The sequence below is a fragment of the Notamacropus eugenii genome, chromosome 3 (assembly GCF_028372415.1).
Source record: "Notamacropus eugenii isolate mMacEug1 chromosome 3, mMacEug1.pri_v2, whole genome shotgun sequence".
NCBI lineage: Eukaryota > Metazoa > Chordata > Mammalia > Diprotodontia > Macropodidae > Notamacropus > Notamacropus eugenii.
Window position 1 is genome coordinate 153,497,552 of NC_092874.1, and position 27,397 is coordinate 153,524,948.

The 27,397-nt window shown below is 37.7% G+C and overlaps 1 protein-coding gene across 2 annotated transcripts in view; it reads right to left on the minus strand.

The window, feature by feature from the left end:
* Window positions 1-27,397, minus strand: part of GSAP (gamma-secretase activating protein) — a 111,365-nt gene that overhangs the window by 15,427 nt on the left and 68,541 nt on the right. The window contains exons 20-26 of one of the 2 annotated variants that reach the window (XM_072653163.1): window positions 20,461-20,589; window positions 19,603-19,661; window positions 18,874-18,905; window positions 14,220-14,281; window positions 11,196-11,297; window positions 9,211-9,281; window positions 7,336-7,430 (exon numbers count right to left, since the gene is read on the minus strand). In XM_072653163.1, the coding sequence (XP_072509264.1) occupies window positions 7,336-7,430; window positions 9,211-9,281; window positions 11,196-11,297; window positions 14,220-14,281; window positions 18,874-18,905; window positions 19,603-19,661; window positions 20,461-20,589 (550 nt within the window). The remainder of the gene's footprint in view (window positions 1-7,335; window positions 7,431-9,210; window positions 9,282-11,195; window positions 11,298-14,219; window positions 14,282-18,873; window positions 18,906-19,602; window positions 19,662-20,460; window positions 20,590-27,397) is intronic. The other variant, XM_072653164.1, reaches the window with a different exon arrangement.

Below are 27,397 nucleotides of genomic sequence, written 5' to 3' on the forward strand. Positions count from 1 at the left end.
TGACTAAATTACTTTAAAAAAATAACAACTTGATAAAAAACTCACAAATAAATGCAGAAAAACAAATACTATAATATAAAGGAAAGTGAAACAATACTTCCTGATGAAAGACAGACCACATTTGAATCCTCAGAGATAATAAAGCAACATAAAATCATTCCAGAATGGTTCAAAAGAAAAATAAAAAATCAGATATGAATTTGGTAGAAATCAGACTTCTCCCTCCAGGAAATTAGAACTCTCAATGCAGAATTTAATAACAATTGGCAGAGAAAGAAAAAAATGTATACATGATAGAGAAAATCTTTCTAAAGAAGTAGAACTTATGAAGACTGAAGCAAAATTTTGAAACATAAAATATTTACAAAATAGAAGAAAGTTTGACAGAAAAGAGATAAGACAATAATGTTAAAGAATATATGTATCCTACGTAATCTAAAATGACTGTTCTTGAAAATGACTTGTGCAGGAATGATCACAGAGCCAGAACTGAAAAATACCTCATATAATATCTATTCCAATCTCTTCTTTTTTACAGATGAGTCAACTAAGTGTTATAGTGAATAGATCTTTGCACTTAGTATCCAGAAGACCTTCGGTAAATTTTGCCTGAAATACTTGATAGCTATATGATCAAGAGTAATTCACTTATCTTCTCAACCTAGGTTTTCTCATTTATAAAATGGGAGTGATAATAATGCTGTTGTTTGTCCTTTAGTTTCAAAGAGGACCAATGACATCACAAGATGATGTCTTGACTTGCACGTAAATTGGATTTAAGTGAGGCAAAGTTGCACAAAGTCCTCAACCTCACTATCTATTCCAGAGTCATCAAAGTCCAATGGCAAAGTCCAAAAGTGAAGATAGCTGTCAATGACTCAGGATGGTGGATGATCTTGGCATCTTTGATATTTGGCCAAGATTCAAGTGCTTCACAGTGTCAACTTCAGCTACCTTCATGGCCTTTGTAATAAAATGTTCTCATCTGCCCATTCTACTGGGGAAAATCTTCACATGGTCCGGTTAGACACCACCCCCCCAACTCACTAATAGGTTTGAGGCCTATCAGTTACCCTCAATCTGGTTTAAGCCTGTCTACTGAGATAGTTTTATCAGGGTATAGTTACTATGCATGCTATACTTCCTTGGAGCTAAAGGTGAGAGATCCAAAGGTGGATGAACAGCCCTGAAAGGCCTTGGCGAACTTCACAACAGATTGAATAACCCATCAATAACCCTATGATTAATAATAGTACCTACCTCATAGGATTGATGTGAAGATCAAATGAAATATATAAATCACTTTGCAAACCTTAAAGAACTAAGAAAATATTAGCTATTATCATTATTTACAGATGAAGAAACTGAGGTCCAAACAAGTTAAGCAACTTGACCAAGGCCAAACAAGTAAAATGTTAGAGAAGATACATGAACCCAAGTCCTCTGGGTCTAGAGTCAACACCCGTTCTCCTATATCATCATGACGAGGACCTAAAAACCATTGGTTTCCCTACAATGCTTCACAATGGTGAAAACCATGTGGAACTTTTTAATAAGACTGACAAAGTGCTGATCAAGAAAGGCCACAGGTGTCCTCTGGACATATTCCTACACTTTCAACACCAAGATGCTTAATAGTTAAATTGAACAATTTCAATGCCAAACAATAATTGTTGCATGTAATAAGAGAAAAGATCTCCAAATATAAAGAAGTGGATATTTGAATATCATATGATTACTCTGCAGTTACAAGGAGAGAAATTGAAATTGAACAGTATATTCCAAAAAAGAAAAGCTGTTCAAACTGTAGCTCAAAATGACATGTCCTGCAAATCTGACCCAAATTATCAGTGAACCAAAAAAGAGAAGATTCTTTGACTTGCAAACACCCTAAACAACAGAGACACAAGAAAGTCAAATAAGTACAATTAATAGCAAAAGAATAAATAATTAAATCAATTGTCATATTCACAGTTATTGGTTTTAAAATACAGAGAAATATTGATCTATAAGATTAAAAAAAGAACAAATAGAAACTATCAAGAGATTAAAAGAGGGCAAAGGGGCTACAAATATCAGAAACATAAGAATTAAACGAAGCAAAAAGTGGAAGATTTGAACTGAGGCACGGTTGACTAAGTTTCTTGACCTCTACAACTGAATCAATATCTTTTGCAGAGAAAAATAGCAGACTAGGAAGTCAAAGATCATTTCATAGTCAACCAGTTTGCTTTCATCACAGGTTGGGAATATCACACACAGAATTCCTCTGTCTCACTATATAAAAGATTGTTAAGTTGATAGCAAAGCAAGGCTGGTGTGGTGTCCCGCAAAGATGGGAGGAGCATCTGATATTCAATACTCTCACATGGTACTCCCCTAATTTAGTGAAAGATAAACAGAGAAGATTAGAGATATGTCAAATATGAGACTTTTTTAGAAACTTATTTCACAGTTGTCCTCATTAGAAGACATTGTCCTAAGGACCGCCTTTCATCAACTCCTGGGAATTCATGTTGGAGTACTGTTGACTAACCAGTAAGGACTGAGCTTCAGAGAATTCTGAACCCAGTTTCACAACAAGTTGTGGCCAGTAGGGTAGTCCTAGAATATTGGCAATAATTGGGGTCTAACCTCATTATTAGCAGGACTAAAATTTGGACTGAATCCAATTATATAAAATATGCTTAGACCAGAATCTACGCAGAAAAAAAGACATATTGCCCATTTTGTTATTGTATCAATATCTACAGACAATATTTGACAGACAATGCCTATGGGCAATGAGCTGGGCCCAGAACTGAGTAGTGAGAGCAGACTGGAGTGGATGGCATATGGGAGATTCCACAGTACAGTCAAAGATCCCAGACTGCCTGTTGCCACAAAAAAGTCCATTTTTAACACTGCTATTTTCCTGGTAATTTATGGTAATTAATTAAGTTAATTAAATTATGGTAATTAACTATGCCTGGATATCACCATCTTGGAAGTTGAAGTTGCAAATGCCCCAAAAGGTAAAAGAGAAAGTATGGTAGAAATAAATAGACTACAAAGTGCTGATGAAACTCTTTTTATGTGAGAATTGGCATAAAAGATACTATAAAAGTATGTATGATTAGAAAAGGGTGTGAACTGGCCACATAATGAGAAGGAAAGAAGACAAACAGATTATCCAAGTGCTATAATCTGTTAAAACAGAGCTATTAAAAGAGAGGATGGCCTACCACATATTGGGCGGATCCTCTGTGGAGGGGTTATGGAAAGGAATGAAAAAGTATCACACAGTATAAGAAGTCTTTGATGACTTGGTAACTGTATGGGTGGGAGAACCCATAATAATAACATTACAAAGTCATCAAATGCCAAACTTCCATTATTACCTCTTGCTGGATCCAGCAAATTCCTTATAAGCTTGCTAAGAGAAAGTAAAGGAAATTCCAAATATGTTCATCTTCAGAAAGTCTTCCCTAACTGGTCCAAATAAAAGAAACTGGAAATAATAGTGGGCTGGTGTCAGCACAAGAGGAAAACCATCTAACAAAAGCAGCATGGCTTAGAGGCTAGAGTACTAGGGTCAGCCAGTTAAGCATCCTGCACCTCACACTTAGAAGCTACGTGACCATGAGGAAGGCATTTAACCTCTTTGGGACTGCATCTCTTCATCTGAAAATCCCACAGGGGTACTGTGAGGCCTAATCAAGATAATATATACAAAGGGCTTTGGAACATGTCAAATGTATCTTCCATATTGATCCATAGGCTAGTGAGGTAAAAGACCAGGAGAATTTCCTATAATTCCCATAACTGTGTGCAAAAAAGCTATACACAGGATAAAATGGAGGTAATTAACAGAAGGAAGGCACTAGAATTATGAGATATGAAAAAGGCTTCTTGTAAAAGGTGGCACTGTGGCTGAGACTTGAATGAATCCAGCAGAGGGAGAGAATTCCAAGCACAGGAGACAGCTGGTCAAGAGATATGGACAAGTTTCTCCATGTAGAGAACTGCACAGGGTCGAGACATGGAACGCCTTATCCAAGGAACAGTAAGGAAATCAGGATCACTAGATTACAAAATACTTGGGGAAAGGTATAAAAAAACTGAAAAGATGGGAGAGGGCCAACTTTTGAAGGCAGTGAGACCAATTAACAGACTATGACAAGAGGTGAGGCTTGAAGTAATTAGGGCATGTCCTAGGGTGGTGGCAGTATCAGAGGAAAGAAATGGGCATATGTGAGAGATGTTGTGATCCCTCCAGTTATTAGTCAAATTTTCACGTCCGTATTTTTATTTTTACATGTTGTATTCATCTAGTAGAATTTTATTATAATTATGACAATGAACATTTACAGCACTTTTAAGGTGTACCAAGCTCTTTGATTTGTTTAGTCGTTTTTCAGTCATGTCTGACTCCTTTCTTGTCAAGGATATTGTAGTGATTTGCCATTTTCTTCTCCAGCTCATTTTACAGATGAGGAACTGAGGCAAACAGGGTTAAGTGACTTACCCAGAGTTGAACAGCTAGTAAGTATCTAAAGTTGGATTTGAACTCATGAAGATGGGTCTTCCTGACTCCAGACCTATTCACGGCACCACCGAGATACCCAGAATTTTATAGTAATTATAATGACTAACATTTATATAGCACTTTTAGGGTATACAAAGCTCTTTGATAGTAATTTTCATTCTATCCATATATATCCAGTCTCTAGAACATAGTTAGATGCTAGTAAATGCTTATAGGATTGGATTTGATTGGCAAATGAAACAATATTATGCAAAGTGCTTTTCAAATCTTAAAATACAACGTATACAACATAGATTATTATGATCTCAGACTCTTATTTTTGATAGAGGTCAGAGAGATAGTGTTCCAGGACAAGTCATTATTCTATTACTCTTTTATATTTAATATTCTGTGAACTATTGCACATAGCGATAAAATAATTGCTTTTAATAGTTGAATAGAAGTACCAAAATCTTCCCTTTTTTAGGCTCACTGCAAGCATCCCTGGTACCAGCAGCAGACAGAATAGACATAATATTCCCTACATTTTTTCCCCACATTATTTTGATCTCCATTTCAAGGTCTCCATATTTTGAAAACCTTTTGTTCCATCTAGCTTAGAGATTAATGAGTATGTGGAATAACAGGCTTCTATTACAAATATTTCTCTTAAAGTTTTATGGAATGATGCTATATCTGGGCAACCATGGACAAAAAATTTAGTTGTAATCTTGGCCTGGTTCTAATACAGCGCATTAGTTTATTTCAACAGGACATTTGTAGTATGGAGATTTTTCATCTGTTTTTCCATGAAATATAGCAAACTTCTGATGTGTGATTCCAGCTACCACCAGTTCACTGATTGCTAGGTATTTGATAAATAATAAGTTTTGAGAGCTTGATTTTATAGTCTGTACAGTTTCTAGCATTTTCCTGTATAATCAATATTGTTTACTAATTCTAGCTTTTTAAAAACAATCTGTCTATATTTATGGTACCAATGACATGGTCCTGAATTGCCATCATAAATTCTTCATTTCCACAAAGAAATCCATGGGATTCAGCCATTTGCTCATTCCTCCCTTGCTGACATAGTGTTGGCTGAGTTCATGCAGATGTCACATGGAAGGCCTTTTGAGTCCATTCTTGGATCTTAGTTTTTTCAGTGTCTCCATCCAGAGATAAATAATTCTAATTCCAATGTTGTTTCCTTGTAATCGGCTTTTACTCTTGCTCAGTAAAGTCATGTCTGCTTGTTTCAAAAGCATTTCCATAGGTTCTTGCTCAGTTCATTTTATGTTCTAATGCGTAAGCAGAAAAAATATGAACTGGTCATGTAGTGAGAGCAAAGGATGACCAATGGACAGTTTGTGTGTTCCACTGATTTCCACACAATCTCAGGAGATCGTTGAGAATTCCCCCAACATGTTAACTCTATCCTCTGTGGTGGATTTATGTGAATGAGCACTGTACAGTACAGGCAGATATGAATGGGGTGAGCTCTGCATTATTGGAAGGAAGCTCTGCATCACTAAGATCACAGATAGAAAAAGAAAAGGATGAGGTGGTTGTGGCCAAGAGACTGGAGAACGTGGATGCATTTGGAATTTCTTTTTTCTGCTCATACGTTTTTCAGATGACATTCTTCACCCTACTTCTCTAGTATAAATTCCTCATTTGTAATATGTTATATCCTGTTCATCCCCACAATGCATCTCTCCAAAGGTTTTGGTTTCCTCATTACATTACATTACACGGCCTTTGGGGTCCTTTACAGATCTAAATCTATGGTTCTAGGACCTTGTGAATCTAGTATTTGACAAAGTCAAAATCTCAACCCTATTTCCTTAACGGGTGTCTTCTGATAACAACAAAAGAGCATGAATGGCTTATATCAACAGAAACCCAATTTAGTAACCTTCAGTGTCCCTTCTTACTCTAAAGTTCAAGGGATGTTATAAGAAGCAGGCTAGGGTCAGAAAGCTTCACAAAGATCTGGATTTATACATGTCCCAGAAACTGACTTGACAATTGGCTGGACCTATTCCTTAACCCTCCTGAGGGAAGCTCCAAGGAACATGGAAATAGGCTTGTTTAGTCTCTAAATTTGGCCTATTACTTCTATGCCATTGTTAAGCAATCAATCAATGAGTATTTATTAAGTGCCTCTATGTGTTAGAGATACTGTACTAGGTGCTAAAGATAGAAGTGCAAAGAATGAAACAATCTCTACTAGAAAAGAAATTAAATTCTTACAGGAGAGAAGATATGGACCTGTGTACATATGGGCAAAATAAACATAAAGTGAATAAAGACAAACAAATACAAAGTCATTAAATAAACAGCTAGGTGCCACAGTGGATAGAGTGCCAGGCCTGGAGTTAGGAAGAGTCATCTTCATAAGTCCAATCCAGCTTCACTTACTAGCTGTGTGACCCTGGGCAAATTAATTAACCCTGTTTGCCTCAATTTCCTCATCTGTAAAATGAGCTGGAGAAGGAAATGGCAAACCACTTCAGTAGTCGTACCAAGAAAACCCCAAATGGGGTCATGAAGAATTGGACATGACTGAAATAACTGAACAAAACACGGTCAACCGCAGCAGCAGAGATCAGGAAACCATTAAAAAGCAGGGCATGAGCTGAGATCTGAAGGAAAAGCAGAGACTGAAGGAAAGATTAAGGGAAGGCTGCAAGTATAGTTGGCTTATGGTTGGTCTTACATGGACCCTGTCATGAGGTTCATGCAAGTGAAGCCCAAGTATCAGAAGACTCATGTAAAGGAGTCATGCAAATTCATGCAAATGAATGGATGACAAAAGCCCTTACCAGGAGGAAGAGGTAAACACATCCTGTTCACAGAATCCAAAATCTGCGTCATGGTGTGAAAGACTGCAAATTCACCCGCACTGCCACGACCATTGCTAAGAAGAATTACAGAACAACATGTCAGATATAGAATTAACATCCCTTTGAGAACCATTTGGCCAGTGCTGCAGATTTAAATGGATATAGCATGTCTACTGGGGAATCCATTTTTCCCATCTCTTGTAGATTTGAGTGGGAACAAGTTTTATTGATTCATTTTATTGTTACACTACAGAAAATTCTGAATATATCCTCCACCTACCCCTGCTTCTCACCCTTTCAATGAGTTTCTCCTTGGAACAAAGAAAAACAATTAAGCAAAACCAACCATATCTGACAGCATGTATGTAACATTTCAAATGGGGAATCCATTGTAATCATTTAACACTCTGCCTTATGGAAAATTTCTAAATTAGCTTTATACTAATGACCACACCAACCTCAGCTGCTTTAAGAAGTGATCAGACCAGTAAACTACTCAGGTTAACAAATTATCTTAATTTTAATCATCTAGTTAAATCATCACATGATTTTCTGGGACTTGGATGTTCGTTAACACACTGAGAGAAGAAGACAGGAAAGAAGGAAGAGCGATGGGAAACAGGGATAGGTATCTACAAAGGTCCTGTGATTTCACTGGTAAAAGGAATTCTCAGGTGAAGAAATTTTCTTGACCAATTCAGGATCAAGAAATTCTCTGCAACTAATAGTCTCAGACAGGTGCCTAGAGCAGTAAGAGGTTAAGTGACATAGTCACCTAGCCCATATGCGTCAGGTGGTGAATCTTTCTGTCCTGTTCCCCATACCCTATACCACACTGCTAAACTAATATACAGTAGAACCTCAGTTTACAAGTAACCTGGTTTATGTATGCTTTGCTGGCTGAGGAAAAACTTTTTGCAAAATTAGTCTTGTAGGATGAACAAAAATTCGCAGTTCGAACATCATGTTTGGACTTGAATGGCTCATGAAGGGATGATGCACAATTAGGGAAATGTTTTTTAAAAAAAAAAAAAAACATATAAGATCACATGCCGCCTCAGGGAGGGAAGGGGAATAGAGGGGAAGAAAATTTAAAACTTATGGAAGTGATTGTTGAAAACTGAAAACAAATTAATTTTACAAAATGTCAAAAGCAAGCGTCGTTAGATAGATTCCCAGTCAGAAATGAACGTAAAAAAAAAAAATCGAGCCAAAACATGAAAATGATTCTATAAAAAACAAAAAAATAAGGGAAGGCACTAGTGTTAGTCTCACTTTTAGCGAAAGAAACATAAGAGAGAATACTCCCGGTGTTGAAATCTATGATGTTCCCATAGAAGGAGATTCTCCTTCCAAGCAATAACCCTTCCTTCTCTTCCTCCCTCTCGTCCCCCTCACACCAGCCACAACTCTTCTCAAAAGTAAAGTACAAGTTAATTTATTTTATTTTCGGTTTATGTGGTGTACTAATCATCGCTATTGTATTTCAGGTGCATTAGGGACAAAAACTTACTTAAAATTATAAATAATTATTTTATATGAATATTTTTGGGGATGTGGTACTGATAATCCAACTTTACATTATTTCCTATGGGAAAATTTGCTATGCAATACAAAGAAATCACATGAAGAACAGAAACTCAGAATGAATTAAATTCATAAACCAAGGTTCCGTTGTAAATATATCAGGGCAGTGTTAGGTGCTTTGAGTTAAGAGATTGGGGCGGTGGGCAGTTAGGAGTTGGGGTGGGTGGAAGTAAAGTACAAAACGTCCCTTCACAATACACAGTGGCCTAGAGTTGTTTTGAACCTTTGTACCATATGGTCGACCAGAAACAAGAAATACTTGCATACAAGTGGAAAACCCAGGAATGAAGACCGTGTTTCCTCCAGTTAGTTTCCAACATCTGGCAAAGGAGGTCCAGCTACAGTACAAGAGAAAAGGAAACATGTGAGATCCGACTGCCAGAGGAGGAAAGTAATTAACCTCCCCTGAATGGAGTTTCCCTCAGAGTTCCATTTCAACAACACAGGCCCTGCCAAGTGTTGGCCCAACTTGTTCACTGTAGTTGGTATTGGTGTTGTGGCTGAGACACAGAAAAAGTTCCTCTGAAGCCACTTCTTTGGTACCAGCATCCAAAAATGGAAAAACTGAAAATGAACATAACTGTCTGAAAAGAGAATGTAACAAAAACTCAGCTAAAATCCCATCTTTTACAGGAAGACTTTCCCACCTCCTCTCCTTTCCAACCCCTCTGTTAATTACTTCCTATACGCAGTCACAAGTGTTGTAGGTAAAAATGCTAATTGGGACTCCATTCCCTACTGAGTAATTCAAGAATGAAATCCAAATATAATTGTGAAACTTAAAAACATTTTCTTGCACTGGTAAGCACTACTATAAAGACTGTAAAGATGGCAAAAGCATTTAGGGTTAGGGTTAGGGTTACTCAAATGAATAAGTGACTGAGATGATAAAAGTTATCATAAAAGAATGATAATTATTTAAAATAATTGCTTAAATTTATGTAGCACTTTCAGATTTTCAGAAGGCTTTCTTCACAACAATCCTATGAAATAGATGGTAAAAGTTTTACTTTCCCCATTTTACAGATTAATGAACTTAATGATTATTCTTGCACACTTCAGGCATTAGCTTATTCAGGAGGCTAAATATATGGTGGGGTATCTCAAAAGTTTAGTTCAGTTTTAAGCTACTGAAGCTTTTGGGATACTCTGTATGTCACAAATTCTACGTACAAACTGGCCGATTGCAAATTAGACCTAATGTGAAGAAATATGTATGCATTGGGTGTATATTCTATATACATAACCTACTTTAAAAGGTTATCATATCTAATGAGTTAATGTATATTGAACTCAGGGATTTGCACAGTGCCTAACTCATGATGGGGTTATAGTCGAACACAGCTGAAACAACCGAAGCACAACTGGCTCATAGTAGGTGCTTATAAATGCTTGCTGATTGACTGGATGACATAATAGCTGATATCTATACCGTGCTTTTGCAAAGTGTTTTACATATGCTAATTAATTTGATCCTCACAACCACCTTTGATGTAGGTGCAGATGATGAAATTGAGGCAGAAAAAGATGAACTAGCCCATTGATTTGAACTCAGGTTTTCCTGACTCCAAGTCCAGCACTCTTATCTACTGTGACACAAGCACATCTATGTAAAAATTTTCCAATAAAGATATAATTATGTTATTTCCATCCTACCACCAATTTTAAAAAAGGCTTCAACTTCCTATATTTTGGAAGAGCAAGACAGTCTCAAAAGGCAAACTATCCACCCTCACCAAGAATAGTAACAGTGACTCACATTATCATAGTAATGCAGATAATAGTTAATCAAAATATAGTCATAAACACCAGGATGCAGAAATCATTACTGTTATTCATAAAGCTCTGGGGGCCTACATTGTTATATAACTATCAATTATTCTGAAAACTCCAGTATCTATCTGATTATAGGACCCTTATATGATTTAGAAGTGATTAATCATTTATCAGAATCTAATAAATCTGTATGCACATATTCTCTCTCCATTATTTTATCACTGTAAATTCCTTGAGGCAATAGAAATGTATTGTATATACTTCTTGTAATTCTATAACATTGTTGGTCAACACACATTTATTAAGTCCCTACTATGTATCAAGCACTGTGCTAATCACTGGGGATATGAAGATAGGTAAAATGGTTAAACCAATAAATATTAGGCATATTGCAGGACAAAAAAAAAAGAGGCATGTGGAAATTACAGAAATATAATAAGATCCACTGAACAGATGATAAAAACAGAAAAACCAACCATTTTTGAAACATAGTCCAGCACTAACTGTTCAATTTTCTTCTTTCCTATGAACTGTACAGGTAGATTTCGTAAGAGATGCTCTTTCAGCTCAGAGACCATCTATTAAAAAAATTTTTTTAAAGAATAATTAGACATACAAGATAAAACCGTCTCTCATACCAGAAAAAACAAAACAATTTTACCATCTTTTCCCAAGATGGTCTGAATTTCACCAATCAGTTGTCAAGTCTTATTGATTCTACCTCCACATCTCTTACGTCTAATCCCCCTATCTCTGCTCAGGAAACTGAGGTTAAGAAAGATTAGAAGATTTGTTCAAAGTATCAAGGATGCAGTTTAAACCCAGGTCTTCCTGACTCCAACTCTATCTACTGAATCACTCTGCCTCTCTAGACAGTCCAGTATGAACAACTGCTAATAAACTGGTTTTCACAAAGATCAGGACAAATGATCTTAAGAGAAGAAAATATAAGTGATAAATCTCCTTGCCAATCCAAACCAGATACATTGAATAAAGCAAACTCACATATACACATATTGCACCAAGGTAATAAATCTAAATCATTGCCCTAAAATGGCCCTGTTTCCATACTCTGCAAACCTGTGGGGACAGGCATCCTGTAAGGCTGCTAACGCTATTCTCCTCCTCCATCTTCTTTCTTTTTCTTTTCTTTTTTCCTCCTTTTTTGCCTATTTCCTAGTCCGAGGTGGGGGGGAGAGTGGGGAACCTGCAGCCTCAAGGCCACATGTAGCCCTCTAGATCCTCGGGTGTGGCTCTTTGACTGAATCCAAACTTCCCAGAACAAATGCCTTTAATGATATAATAATTATATATTTTTTAATATGTATATATAATATAAAAAATTTGTTCTGTAAAACTTGAACTCAGTCAAAAGGATGCACCCAAGGACCTAGAAGGTCACAAATGACCTCGAGGCCACAGGTTCCCCATCCTTGTGGACCTAGTCCTTCCTACAGCACAGGAAAGCAATGTTTAAGTGGTGGCACTTTAAACAAAAAGAGGCTGCTGACCCCTAGTGACAAGGCATGAGAATTACACTATAAAGATGTTTCACCTTCATTGAAGAGGAGCAAGGTTCCTGAAACATTGAAGTTCCATTTCTGTTGTTTCAACAGTCCCAAGCATAGAACCTAGTGAATGAGACAAATCTCATTCCCTATGAGACATAGGATGAACTGCTCATAGTTTCATTGTTCTCGCTCAGCAGGATGAATGCCTAAAAAGGCTCTCAGCTCCCCTAACGCTAGACATTCTAATGGGGAAGCTAGGTGGTGCAGTGGATAGGGTACCAGTGCAGGAGTCAGGAGGACCTGAGTTCAAATCTCACCTCGGACACTTGACACTCACTAGCTGTGTGACCTTGGGCAAGTCACTTAACCCCAATTGCCTCATCCTGGGTCATCTCCAGTCATCCTGATGAATATCTGGTCACTGGATTCAGATGGCTCTGGAGGAGAAGTGAGGCTGGTGACCAGCACAGCCTTCCACTCAAAACAAAGTCAAATGCAAGTCACGTCATCATTTCTCTGATGGCATGGTCTTCGGCAACGAAGGACGAACACACAAAGACATTCTTATAAAAACCAAGTTCTGTGTTTTCACACTGTAGAAAATTTGGACCTTATTTCTTTGCCTAATGTCCCCATGTAAATTCCAAAGTCATTGGCCTGCCCTTCTAGAAAATGTTACAAGAGATAATCCCATCTAAATCCCCCAAGGTCAAAGTAAGACATGAAATAAGAAAGATTTACATTTCTACAATACTTTAAGTTTAGTGAACCTCACTGTTGCCCCATGAGGTAGGCAGAGCAAGCTTGATGATCCGCATTTTATAGATAAGATATAGATATATCTTATTGACAAGATTTTATAGATGTAGATGAGACTCTGAGTATTTAAGGTATTTGATCACAAGTCAAAAAGCATCTAAGGCATTATCATCTATGCCACTCCATTACGATATGTTGCTTCAAGTCAGCCCTTGTCAGACTGCCTGATTTTCTTTCTTTTATAAATCTCTGTCATTGCCTATCATGGCTGAGAATGGAAGTTGAGAAGGAAGGTGGGGAATTGTTACATAGAATACTAGGGTGTGGATATTGTCACTGAGAACTAACCAAGTGAGGAGGGGCAGAAAGATATATAGGTGTATGTTCTAGGTGACAACTGCACCTCATCTTCATATGAGTTACTAAACTAATAAAACAGCTTAAGGGGAAGAAGATTGTATCAAAAGTTAAATCAAATAGATCTTTCTCCCCCAAGTTACCAAGTTGTACTAGCCAGGCTGAGGGGACAGAAAGTAAGACACACACACACACACCTGCAGCAGTATACTCACTAAATAGTTAGGTTAGAATTCAGCACATTCATATTTGCATGAAAGCATGGTCTCTAAAGCCCAAATGAAGTCCTAAAGAAAAGTATAGCTAAGTTCTTTACTACACTGTATAAGCACCAACATTGGATAGATCCATAGATGAAGAGATTTTTGGCATAACCCCCCCCCCCAAAAACCTACCTCTACATGCCCCTTTTTTCTACCTCTTCCACTGGACTAGGAAATCAAAACAATCCCACCATATTAGCATGACTCCTAAAAAGGATATCTGTTGAATTCTCTATGGATCCACTCACCACCCTGTAATCTTCCAGAAACTCTTTTCTCTAGCCTCTGCTCCCACATATGTATTGTCTCATCGACTAGAATATCAGTTCCTTGAGGGCCTGTTCTGGTTCATTCTTGAATTTGTATCTCCACTGCTTAGCATGGTGACAAATGCTTCTTTATTCATTTATTCTAGGAAACTTGGGGTTCTGTAATTTAGTAACATTGGGTTCTGTTTTGCTGAATTTGAAACCAATAAAAAAAATTACAAGACTCCCTCTTTCCCTGTCTTTCAATAAAAAGATGATAAAACAAAACAACAAAAATGGACTTTTGTTTGTCTTGGGGGTTCAGAGTTCCCTGGCATACTAACAAGCCATAGAATACATACCAGTCCCATGAGCAGTCTCTGCTGATTATCTTCCTCCTGGAAGAGGGGAGCTAATCGTGGCTCTGAAATAAAACAGAGCACTATTTAGACAACGAATATTTGCATGGTTACTATGTTTTCCATCCTTCAACACCAACTCCCTCCCTACCTCCAACCCCCCAAAATAAGAGGCATCATAAACTATAAACTAGATTTTTCTTCCTGGCTCACTGGGAGATACTTGCAGGATGGAAGATTTTACAGATGCCAGACTGTGTTTCTAACATAAATTCAGAAGAGACACCAAGACCTCTGTGAGAGGAAAAAGGAAAGGATGGAAAGGTGAAAAAGAAAGTGCCCAATCCTGATAGGGTATAGTTTCATTTTCCCTCTCAGACACTAAAACCCTAGTGTCTGAGTGGAAAAAATGAAACCAGACTCCATTACTTAAGACAAGGCTAGTAATTAGAATCAGAATGATAGAGATATTTTATTTACCAAGAAGACAATAAGCCAGGACAGGAAAAGGCTTGGTCCTCCTCCATCTCCCTCTCTCCCTCCCAGAGAGTATGCTGGCATTGAGATTACTAACTTTAGTTTGGAAGAATGTGTTCTGGATTATCATCTTAACCTATCTAAACATGAGTTACTTAGCTTAGAGAGTAACTTGATCAGAGTGAAAAATGTAGTATGTGATGTTAAAAAGATTTTCCACTTCCAAGCTGACATGTTGCACCAAACAAGTTGAGGGGGTAGGGACTATGGACTTACTATAAGAATTATTTGCTATGCTCTTTTTGCAGTTGCAAAGAACAGGAAACTGGGTGGGGAGTGCCATTAACTTGGAAATTGCTGAACATGATATATGTTCAGTATGAATGTGATGGAGTACCACTGCGATATAAGCAATAACAAGGGGGGGGGGGTGTTTTCAGGGAAATCTGGGAAGATTTGTATGAACTGATGCTAAAAGTTGGTTGACATAGGAAAACAATATATACAATAATAATAATATTGTAAAGTAAAATAACTGTGAAAAACTTAAGAGCTCTGATCAACACAATAACCAACCACAATTCCAGAGGACTCAAGATGAAACATGCTACCTACTTCCTAAGAGAGAAGTGATAGACTCAATAAGTAAACTGACATATTTTTTAATATGACCAATGCAGGAATTTCTTTTGCTTGACTATAAATGTTTCTAACAAAGGTTTTGCTTTTCTTTCTTTTTCAGTAGTAGAAAAGAGAAAAGGTGTGTTTTCATTCAATGGAAAAAAAAATTCTTTACAAAGAAAAAATATCTACTTGCTGTGATATTCCTGCCTCCACTTCCTACATGGATTCAGGTAGCTGAGTGCAAAGGAAAATGGTTAAAGCTGAGTGATAGACTGGTCAAATGATTGTGTTCATCCTTCGTTGCCAAAGAAGACCATGCCATCAGAGAAATGATGACAGGACTTGTACTTGACTTTGTTTTGAGTGAGGGAGGCCTGTGCAGGTCACCAGCCTCACTTCTCCTCCAGAGTCATCTGAATTCAATGACCAGATATTCATCAGGATAACTGGAGATGACCTAGCATGCACTGGGAGACCTTGGGTCCTTTAGGCCAAGGTCTTTGCAGGTACTCACTTAGGGTATTGGCTAAGAAGCACTGGTCAAGCACATACATGGTGTGATCCTAGAACATAAGGTTCCTTTCACCAAAGAAATGGTCACATTTTTCAGCAAAAGATGGACACATTTCTGCCACATTTTGCTTCCCTCTTGTCCAGTACTTAAGCTGATGAAGAAATAGAAGGACACAAAAGCATACAGCACATTCTGTTTCCAGCAATTAGTTCAACCATAGCACATGAAACCAACACAAGGTTTCCTTAAGCACAGTAAGAGAGGATGACCAGAAATCCACACACAGAACAAGTGATGTCAGCGAGGAGGCAGGAGAGAGGCAAAGGGATGGTACACATAAGAACTTCAGTCCATCTGGAAACATTTCAGAGATTGTAAAACCCATTTCCAACAGGTCAAGGGTCAGCTGGTGTCACATCACCCTTATGTCTCTAGTTTAAGGCACTGACAACCTCTGCTTAGTGCCAGTGGGAGGAAGCCTCTACTTTAGAGAAAGAAAGTTTTAAATCACCCAGGGAAATTAACACAAGATGCCACCCCTCTGTGGGTACTATTGAATAAACCTGGGAACTGTCAGCCTGTGGTTGGAGATAATTTCACCCTGAAAGCTTTTGTGAACTGCGATTACGATGGCTGCAATTCTTAGCGACAATGTATCTGATGAAGTTTTAAAACAATTTTTAAAAGAAAAAATGCAACTATAAGGAACCATACAAAAAGACTTCTCTGAATCACTGACAACAGAAATAGAAACCAAGAGGCTAAAATGTCCGTACCATCTGGTCATCCCAATATTCAGTATATACTTCAAGTAGGTCAAAGATAAAAAGAAAGATACCATTCACACCAAACATACTGAAATATTTATAACAGAACTTTTATAGCAGCAAAGTGTGAAAAACAAAGTGGATGCCCAGTGGATGACAAATGGCTAAACAAATTGTGGTACAAAAATATAATGTACCAAAAATATAGTGTACCATGAGAAACGATGAATATGAAGAATGCAGAAAAGATGGGAAGACTGTATGCTAATTGATGCTGAGTAAAGAAGGGAAGCTAAACTTTATATAGTTAGAGAAATAAGTGTGGAGAAGCAAGTCACTTCCTTAAGTGGATGCTGGTATTAAAAGCAGGCCTCTATGAGACTGGCCCAGTCAACCAGTTTCACATGTTGTTATTCAGTCATTTCAAATGTGTCTGACTCTTTATGACCCTATTTGGAGTTTGCTTGGCAAAGATATGGGAGTAGTTTGCCATTTCCTTCTCCCTCTCATTTTACAGGTCAACACACTGAGGGAAACAGAGTTAAGTCACTTACCTGGGGTCACCTAGTTAGTGTCTGAAGCCAGATTTGAACTCATGAAGATGAGTCTTCCTGACTTCAGACTTCACACTCTATCCACTGTACCACCTAGCTACCTGCCAGTTTCAGACTAATAATATTAATATAGTATAGCCAAACGTCACCTTAAAATCATAAAACCCTGCTATAAAATTATTTGCCTAATTGACATGAGCAAACATTATTTCATGAGTCATCCATGTTTGGCATTGTACTAACTGGATTAATGCCCTGAATGATACAAAGCCTCCTTAGTGAAATCTATAAAAATCAGAGAGTGATCCAACAATCCACAGTGGAAAATCAAAAAGCATGAAAAACTTATCTTGCAATTAGATAGGCAACTCCATTGAGTGAGTACAGCAACATGTATATATCCTACATAGATCCTGCAGACAGACAGAAAAACTGGACCCAGAACTGAGTAGAAGAGACTGAACTGTGTTTGGAAAACTGTAATACTTTCAATGCTCTTAAGATCCTCACTGGTGCAAAAACCCATCTCTTTAATATTGCTATTTTCCCAGTGCTGCTAAATGGTTGTAAATTATTAGAACACTATGATCTGACCCAAAAGGTAAGGGGAAGACACATTAGAATATGAGTTCCTTGAGGGTAGAGATCATCTTGCTTTTCTATTTGTAACCTCAGCACATAACATAAGGGCTTAATAAATGCTTTATTTCTTCATTCATAGTGAGTACATCAATTAAGGTTGGCTATAAGATATTATCAATCTTGATTTATGTGCAAGAAGTTGTGTAAAATATATTCTCAAGGAACTCATGACTGAATAAGGAGGAGGGCCACTCATAGAGCAAGAGTAAGGGAAAAGAAATGGAACCCCTAAGGTACCAAAGAATCAAAGGAATAGAATCATTAATGAATGATTAATTAATTATTCTAATAGTTATCCAGCAGTTTGGATGGATCTTCTATGGAGGATGTGTGGAAGGACATTGACAAGATATAATCTAGAGGCTAACTTGATGATGACTGAGTTCTTGCCCAGTATCTCTGTATCTTTGGAAGTCCCAACCATACTATTTACTTCCCTCCTAGGCTCACTCTCTGGTCTGCTTCACCTGCATACTTTTATAACTTCCTGTATGAGTCCTCCGTTTCCTCTCCTCCGCTACCCACCTTCCCCTTATCTGTAGTCTTCTCATACTGAAATGTACGTTTCTTGAAATCAGGGACCAACCTGTTCTTATTGTTTTTGTATCCCCAGCACTTAGTACCATGTCTGACGAGTACTTAATCTTTATCTATTTCTCTAAGAAATGCATAAAAAGAGGGGGCGTGAAGAGGATGCTATCTCATCATCATGAACACTTACTCTCCCAGAACAGATCACAGATCTAGCTAAGTATAAGTTCCTATGGAATCAACTGGAAAATTTTTTTAATTTTTAAAAAGGAATTAACTGCCCATTGTAAAGTCATTAAGTCTAACGTGGTACCCTATGGAAATAATTCACAAAATTAGGAGTAATTTCATTATTTAGATAAATAGCAAATGGTCATCTCTTAGATTCACTAAGATTCCGCAAAGAGATATAAACAGGAACGTCCAGAATAAACAACTATGCATAGATTTCCCTCTACTCTCCACTGGTGAGCACAGAGAAAAGCAAGGGCTCTAGAGAACTTTTCTCACTGGCTAAAAGTGAGGTTTTCCTTCAGGTCTTTTCTTACCTATTGTCCATGCTTCCAGATTGGAAATCACCCTACGGAGAAAAAAGGATTTGTTATTCACAAGCATGAGCACTAAGAGGAAAAAAAGGAAGGCTATAAGATCACAAAAAAGCCATTACTACCTAAATATCTCAAATACTAAAGAGTCTGGTAGAAATTGTTATCTGCTGAGAGCTTCACGATTTAAATTAACTTGGCAAAAAAAGTGACATTAAACAATTATAAAATCACCTAACATTTTTTCATCTTAAACCTCTGTAGCAATTTACAACGATTGTACTTCTCAGTTACTGGAGACAGTAGAAACAAAAGACAGAATAGAGGTCAGAATTTGGCCCACGCTTCTACCCCTAGCAGATGACTCAGTTTGCAGCAATTATATTAATTAAACCTTCAAAGTAAGGCCAAGCTTGCTAGCAATCTAAAACTTTTTAACCAGCCTACCTATTACTCGTGAGGGACAAGTGAAGGTTAACAAGCCTCAATATAGAAATAATTTCTTAGCATTCTCCTCATTATAGCTACCTCCTTCCCACTCAAAATCACCTGCTTTTGCATTACAAATCTGGATACTGAAATGCAATAAACCGACTGTTCTACTCTGCCAAGTAGACACAATTGAAGAAAGAGCTACCTCCATCATCTATCATTAGCTTGGTTAAGTAAAGTTATTTCCAAGAATGATATCTAGTTTATTAATATAGATGATAATACTCAGGGTTAACTTACTTTCCAGCATTCTCAAGAATGTTCCTGAAATATACAGTAGATCTTCTTTTTCCTTTTTTCTAGAATGAAATATGTTAAAGTTGTAAAAGATAAAAGCCATGTGGATAAGCACTACCTCTCATATTTATAATACGATGTCCCAAAGGTCAGATCTCCAAAAAGTGGGGAATGGCTATTTGCTTAGTCCCCCAAAGCTGAAACAATGAGTTTGAGAATAAGGGAGGGTAGCAGGGAATAAGTATTTGCATAGTGCATGGTATATGCCAAATGTTTTACAAATACTGTCTCAGTTGAGATTCATAGCAATCCTGGGAGGTAGGTGCTATTATTATTCCCATTTTACAGTTGAGGATACCAAGGCAAGTAGAAGTTAAGTGACTTGCCCAGAGTCACACAACCAGGAAGTGTCCAAGGCTTCATTTGAACTCAGGTCTTCCTGACTTCAGGCCCAGTGCTCTATCCAATGCTTCACCTAGGTGCCCCACTAAAGATGGGGAGTTCCATTACCTCCTACGAATATGGGAATTGCAATTTTTAAAATCTCAACTAATGATATGCATAGCATCCCAAAGTCCCATATCCCTCAGCCACCATGAGCAGCATGGACTAATGGAAAAAAAAAATACTCAACTGAGAATCAGAAGACTTGGACTGAGTTCTAATCCCAGGTCTGCCACTGACAATCTTGGGTAACATAATCATTAATACTGTCTGGGCTACAGCTTCCTCATCAGCAAATTGAATGGGCAAGGTAAGATGCTGAAAAAATGCTCTTTGAACTCTAAAAATATATTTTCACCTTCTGGTTTGTGTTAATATAGGATTCTTGCCTAAAAACCTTATCAACCTTTTACCTACCTCTTCTGAAATTAAATTTTTCCACTCTCTCCTAACCACATGGTTGCTATACTGTAAGTGTGGTTTAGCATATTTGACATATTCCAAGTTGGAGTTCAGTTTTTCCCAGTAGCCGTTAAAGTTCTGCACCTGTAAAATATAAAGACATACCATGGACAGAGCTCAAAATTAGGCCCAGATTCTCCCCCAATTCTAATAAATAAGAAATAAAGATAAGCAGCTGAGGCTGCTCCTTCATAGGAAGGGAACAGAGATAAAAGCTAAAAAATACAAGTATCAACCGGCCAATCAATTAACCAGCATTTATTAAGTGCCTGTGATGTACCAGATATATAGTGAGCACGAATACGGAACGAAGTAAATTTATTCTTTACTTGACACATGATAATACTCTTGGTTGGAATATTTTGCTACTCTGCCATTTTGCTGGTACTTGATTTATTAGTAGAGATATTCCTTTCACCAATTCAGTCTCTGTAGTATTCTTGCCCATATCTTTTGCAAAATTCTTCATATCATGCCCACTTAATGACTTCAAGCCTTGTAAGAACATGTGATCCTAAAATTTTAGAGTTGGAAGGGGCTGTTAAAATTTTTAATCTAAGGTCCATGAACTTTTTTTAAAAATGTGATAACTACATTTAATCGAGTTGGTTTCCTTTATAATCCTATATGGCTTATTTTATGCATTTAAAAAAACATTATTCTAAGAAGGGGCCCATAGGCTTTATCAGACTGACAAAGGGAGGCACAATATGAAAAACAGGTTAAGAACCTGTCATCTAGCCCAAACTCTCAAACCTAAGGGAATCAAAGCTCACAGAATTGCTGGTTCTTTTAATGTCTCAGCTAACAGGGTAGCTCTGACCTGAATAATCACCCCCAAATTTAAAAGAAAATAACTAAAAGAACATGCCTTAGTCTAGCTAGAAAAGACCCTTCTTCATTTTCTCTCCATCTCACAACCAAGAACACTCACTTTTATATCCAGTGAATAACCTGAATCACAGTGTAATGATTTTGGCTAAGCAGGGGAAGCCTAAATTAAAGCACTACTCTGTTGTTTCCATTCCAGAGATGATAATAGTAGTGATTCATATTTAAATAGCAATTTTTAATTTACAAAGCACCATTCCCCAATGAGGTAGGTGGTATTCAGTTATCTCCATTTTACAGATACGGAAACTGAGACTTGAAGAGGTACCATACTTTGCCTAAGGTCACAATGGCCCGTGTCAGACCTAAGACTTAATCTTAAATTTTCTAAATGTTATCGCTCTTTTTTACACCCCATGCAGGCTCACTGTAGATTTCTGTGTCTCCTGATTTACCTCATCACTCTTTTTAGAGTCACAAAAGAATATTAACCAAAGTTGTGGCTTATGGATTTATTTATCCATTCAGCTTATTTACATTCTCAAAATACAACAGAGAAAAAGTAAACTAGCCTTTTAGTCATCAAATAATAACATCAAAGCAAAATGGAAAAATAAGATTACAAATGCATTTTGGGGGGGCTACATTGTCTAGTGGGAAAGAACAATTGATTTTAAATTAGTGGACTGAGGTTGATATTCCAGCTGTTACTTGAACAAGTCCCTTAACTTTGGGAGGAGCTCCATTTTTTTTCATGTTTAAAATGGACTTTAAAATCATTAAACTTATATCTTTAAAGTAATGGACTAAATGATCTCTAGAGTTCTTTCCACACTCTAAATTCCATTAACATTTAATCATCTACTATCCTGGTACTTAAATTCTGGATATTTTAAGGGGTAAATTATTGGAGCAAGAAAATATTCACTTAATAATTCAAGGGATATGACAGAATTGTGAAAGTACATGTTGTACTCCAATGCTAACACAATGACAATAGGGTATTTTTTTTCTATTCATAGTGAAAGATTTGCATTCTATTCACACTTCCTTGCCCAGACTCCCTCCTGACTGTTAGCTTGCATTTATGAACTTTCTGGCTGATGCTCAGAGTCCATCCAATCTGTGACCATGGAAATGACTGAAGATAATTGCTCCTTGTGGGCATTGAACTCACACTTCTGGCTTCATTTTAGGACAGAACAGAGCGCATGAATAATGTAAATCAAAATAGCACAAGGCAAAATCTCTTTTACTGGAGATGTTATAATCTGTTAAAAATCATACGACTAAATAAAATTTGTTGAGTGGCTATCATGTGCCAGGTACTGTGATGGGATTACAGTCAAAAGCAGAACCGTTCCTATCCTCATGAAGCTTACATGATGCTGATGGGAAACAACAGATGCAAAATAAATCATAGTAAATGCAAAAATAGTGGGTAGTGGTGGAGAGGATGCATGTGATAGAGGCAGAAGAGGAGATATCAAGAAGAGACTCTCAAAGAAGATGGCATTTGAGCTGAGTCTTGAGGGGAACCAAGAATTCCTTGAGAAAGAATGTTCTGATATGTACTTTTTTTTTTAAAAGAAACCACACTAGTCATCATCATAATTCACATTTTAAACTGAGTTAAGGTTTGAAAAGCATTTTCTTCACAAGGCTGTGAAATATAGTCCCAGTATTATATGAGGCTCAGAAAGGCTCACAGCCAACAAGAGTTAGAGCAAAGATTAAACCTGATCTCAACCCAGAGACCGGGAGTTCTTTGAATCACAATGGAGCCTCCGTAGAACACTTAAAACTATACTATTGCAACCTATAGTTTCAGAACCCTGACATATACTCCAGGGGCAAACATTTAGCAGAGAAAACAAGATACAATCCAACATGGGAAACTGGAATACCTGATTCTCACCATGATTCTGCAGATCCTCGTTCATTCATTTTTCTTGCCCATGAATTCTAAATAAATCTATTAGGATTCACTCTGTATTTCCTCATTTCCCCACTTCCTTCCCAAGGCACAAATAATTAAAACAGTGCTTCTCACAGAGTGAGAGTTGACTAAATGTTTGTTGAACTGTAGTATTGCACTAATAGGGAAAAATTGTAACTCATCAGTGGTTAAGCCACTACTGTGGTGCCTCTTTTGCTATGAAAAGCAGCCCCTGTGGGGGAGGAGGGTCAAGGGGTGGAAGGAAATTTATAAACCTGGAATATAAAATAATCAAATGGTAATGACCTGACATCTAGTGGTCAGTTAGGGTAAATCTTCTGAAAATTTATAGAGTAAATTATTACATCTGTTAAAGGTAATTTAAATAGTACTGACCATATTTGGAAGAAGAGATCTTATGCATCACATAATTCATCCATCTCATTTTATGACGAAGAAACTAAGACCTAGAGAGATAAATGTGTTTGCCCAAAGTCACACGTGTAAGTCAACGGAAATCAGGATTAGAATCCAGGATTGATGACTTCAAATGAAGTATTCTTTCTCCTACATCACATTTAGTGTGTTGCATCTTCATTTTGGGGTCCCTGCCACATGACTCTTACCTACCAGGCCTAATGACTTCATCCTGCCTCTAACTGCACAAAGCTCCCCAGTAATGGTGCACATCCAGGAAATACCTCATGCTCCAAAATCATCCCTTCTCTACTTCCTCTCTATCCCAAACTCCCATTTCCATAGGGTACTATTCTCAACGAGAAAAAAAGGTAGAGGGTGATTAGAATGAAATAAATCATACAGAGGTGTGAATGAGATAATAGGAGACATAAACATCAACAGCCAAATGAGAGAGAGAGAGAGAGAGAGAGAGAGAGAGAGAGAGAGAGAGAGAGAGAGAGAGAGAAGGAAAGACTTCATGGGAGATATGATACTTGATCTGCACTTTGGAGAATGAGTAAAAAAGAGAGGAAAGGGCATCCTAGCTTATGTCAAGGAAGAGAAAATCTATTTTGAAGACAGGTTCAGAAACAAGATACTCAGAGAAGAGAAAAAAAAGAAACCAGATGGACTGGAGAAGGGAGTTACAAATGTGAAGCAATGAAAGATAATACTGAAAACTGGTTTAAGCAAGATAATAGAGGAAGGATCTTGAATGCCCAGCTAATGCCAGGGTTCTTATTGACATAAAGAAATGGAATTAACCCACCAACAAAATGTCAGGTGTTATGATACTTCACTGAGGAAGATTTGGGGGCAGAAAGAAATTGTGCATATGCCATCCAGTAGAAGAAATCACCATATCCCACTTAGGTCAGTCCTGAATCCACATAAAACTCAAAATGTTCATCAATCCATGACCACCTTTCTTTAAAATCAGGGACATGATAGAAAAAGAAGACATGTTCCCTGGTTAAATGAAACTTGCTGCCTTATTGACTATGCAAACTTACCACCTTTATAAAAAAAGCATAAATGATGTGTTAGAAGGGAATATGCCAGTTGAATACCTCAAATCTGAGGGAAAAAAGTGGTCAAGAAGTAATCAAAGCATGGTAGAGATAAAATTAGGAAAAACTTACTAAATCCAGGGAATGAAAGGAAGAAGGGGAGGGATTCCAAGTCTCTCTGCTTATTAAAAAAAAAAAAATCTCAATCTTGTCCTATAGGTGCATGTAGATAAATTATATGGTGCAGTGGATAAGGAGGTGGCCTCAGAACCAGGATGCACTGGATTGGGTCCTTCCTTTGCATCTTCCTTTTTGGGCTCCATGAATTCTAAACAAATCTGTTACACAGACTGGCTGTGTGACCCAGGGCAAGTCACCATCTCTTAGTGCCCCAGGAAATTAAGACCGAAAGTTGCCAAACAAGTGCTCATCTGCACTGGTAGATGGACTTTCCTCCCTGAAGGTTCCTTATACCAGTGAAGGTATAGGTCAGCCGCTTTTTCTCCTACCAAAAAAAATTACATGAGCAACATATCAATACCTATTTGTTGCCGCTGCTGCTGAGCTGTTTTTCAGTTGTGAACGACTCTTTGTGACCCAATTTGGGGTCTTCTCGGCAAAGATGCTGGAGTGGTTTGCCATTTTCTTTTCCAGATCATTTTCCAGATGATGAAACTGAATCAAATAGGAGTAAGTGACTTGCCCAGACCAGAGCTGAACTCAGGTCTTCCTGACCCCAGGTCTGGCGCTCTATCTGCGTAACTTAGCTGTCCAATACCTAATCAATACATAATGCAGTCTCAGATATTAATTAAGCCAAAGAGTTAAATTAAAGTCTTGATTCTTTTGGAGAAATTCGATTGCCAGATCCCCTTTACAATTTTTTTTACACAGTGCTCATTTCTAATTAGTGCCAGGAGAAAACATTTACCTTTCATCTCTAAGAGGCATGTTGGCAGCAAAAATGTCTGCTAATTAACCAGAATCCTCCTGTGGAGAAGGGAGCCTGCCTAGAAAGAATGGCTTTATTCTGTGCCCAACGAGAGGGTTGGCAAAGCTGAAACACTGATCCAATCTTGCTAGTCAGTCGACTTTAAAGGCACAGTTCTCAGGAGCAGCTTTTACTTGTGACATGTATAAACAGGTGAACTTTCCTCCAATAGAGATAAATTAAAGAAAACGGGAAAACATTTTTTAAAGTATGTATCATCTAAAAGAAGTACACCATATTAATCTGATCTCCTCTGCACAAGAACATACATCTTCTACAGAGACAACCTGGTCCTCTGTAGGGTCTTGAGGATCCGGAGGTTATGTTGTGTCAGTCCTGTTTGCAGTGGTCAGAACAAGGGTGACAGATTATGATTCATACATAAAGAGCACCTCCACAGCATTCCAAAAAAGCCACTCTAAGCACTCACCAGCTTAACCAGAGAGCTTCAGAATGCTACAACTTAATTATACCCTGACACTATTGGGTTTTTTGGAGATGGGTCTCCCTATTTTACTCAGGATAGAAGTGCAGATGTCACTCACAGACACTATCCCTTTGCTGATCAGGAAAGAAGCTTTGACCTGCTTCATTTTTTCAGACCTGGGCCCGTTCACCCCTCCTTAGGTGGCCTGGTAGTCACTTGATTCCAGAAGTTCACCATATTGGTGCCAGACTTAATGCAGACGCCCAATTGGCTTTAAGCCTACTGCAGCTCAAAGCTCCTAAACTCAAGTGATCCATCAGCCTTACCCTCCCATGGTGGCAAGGATTACAGGCATATCTCACTATACCCTATTTTTTTAAAGTTCAGTTTGCAATTGATTATTATAGATTTAGAGCACCTAGGAGGCCAGTAAGTAGAATGTTGGACTACAGATCAGGATATGTGTGCACCCCTGGGCAAATCACTTCATCTCTCTCGATCTCAACTTCCTCATCTATAAAGTAAGGACAATAATGCACCTACTTCACAGGGTGCTGGCGAGGATCAAATGAAATAACATGGAAAGCATTCTGCAAACACTGAGGAACTACATAAATACTAGCTATTATTTGGTACTTTCAGAGATATAATACAGCAGTGTTTGCCTATCTTGGTTCTTAATGCACATGTTATTTCTTCAGCCAAGATTTAATGGATGGTGCAAGAAGATCTTAAAAAATAAAGAACTGCAATCTTCCTTCTCTTTTGCCTTAAGTCTCAGCATCAGTCTCTCTGTGTCTCTGTTTTAACTCTGATGGAGGATTCATGGGGGGAAATGCACAAGATTTACATGTGATGTGCTGTGATGTGTAGTTTTGGAAGGTTCACTCATGATGAAGTCACACAAAAAGCTGCTGCCTAAAATGTAAAGTGAGATTATGGAAAAGCTACTTTTAAGGAAAAACATCTGAGAAATAACTCATCAAAAACTAACCTGAAAAGTCGGCAGATCTTGCAATCTGGCCTAATAAAGGTGTGGTTACTTATTAGTCCCAAGGTGTGACTACCATCAAAGCTTAATGAATGGGCTGAGAGTGAAAGTGTTTAGAAAGAGAAAGTTAGAAATTCAATACAAGGCCATAGGGTCATAAATTTTACTAGCTTCACAAAAAGATGGTAAATTAGCTATGCCTGAGGCTAACCACCTAGAAGTAGAAATGAGATAGAGAAAGAAC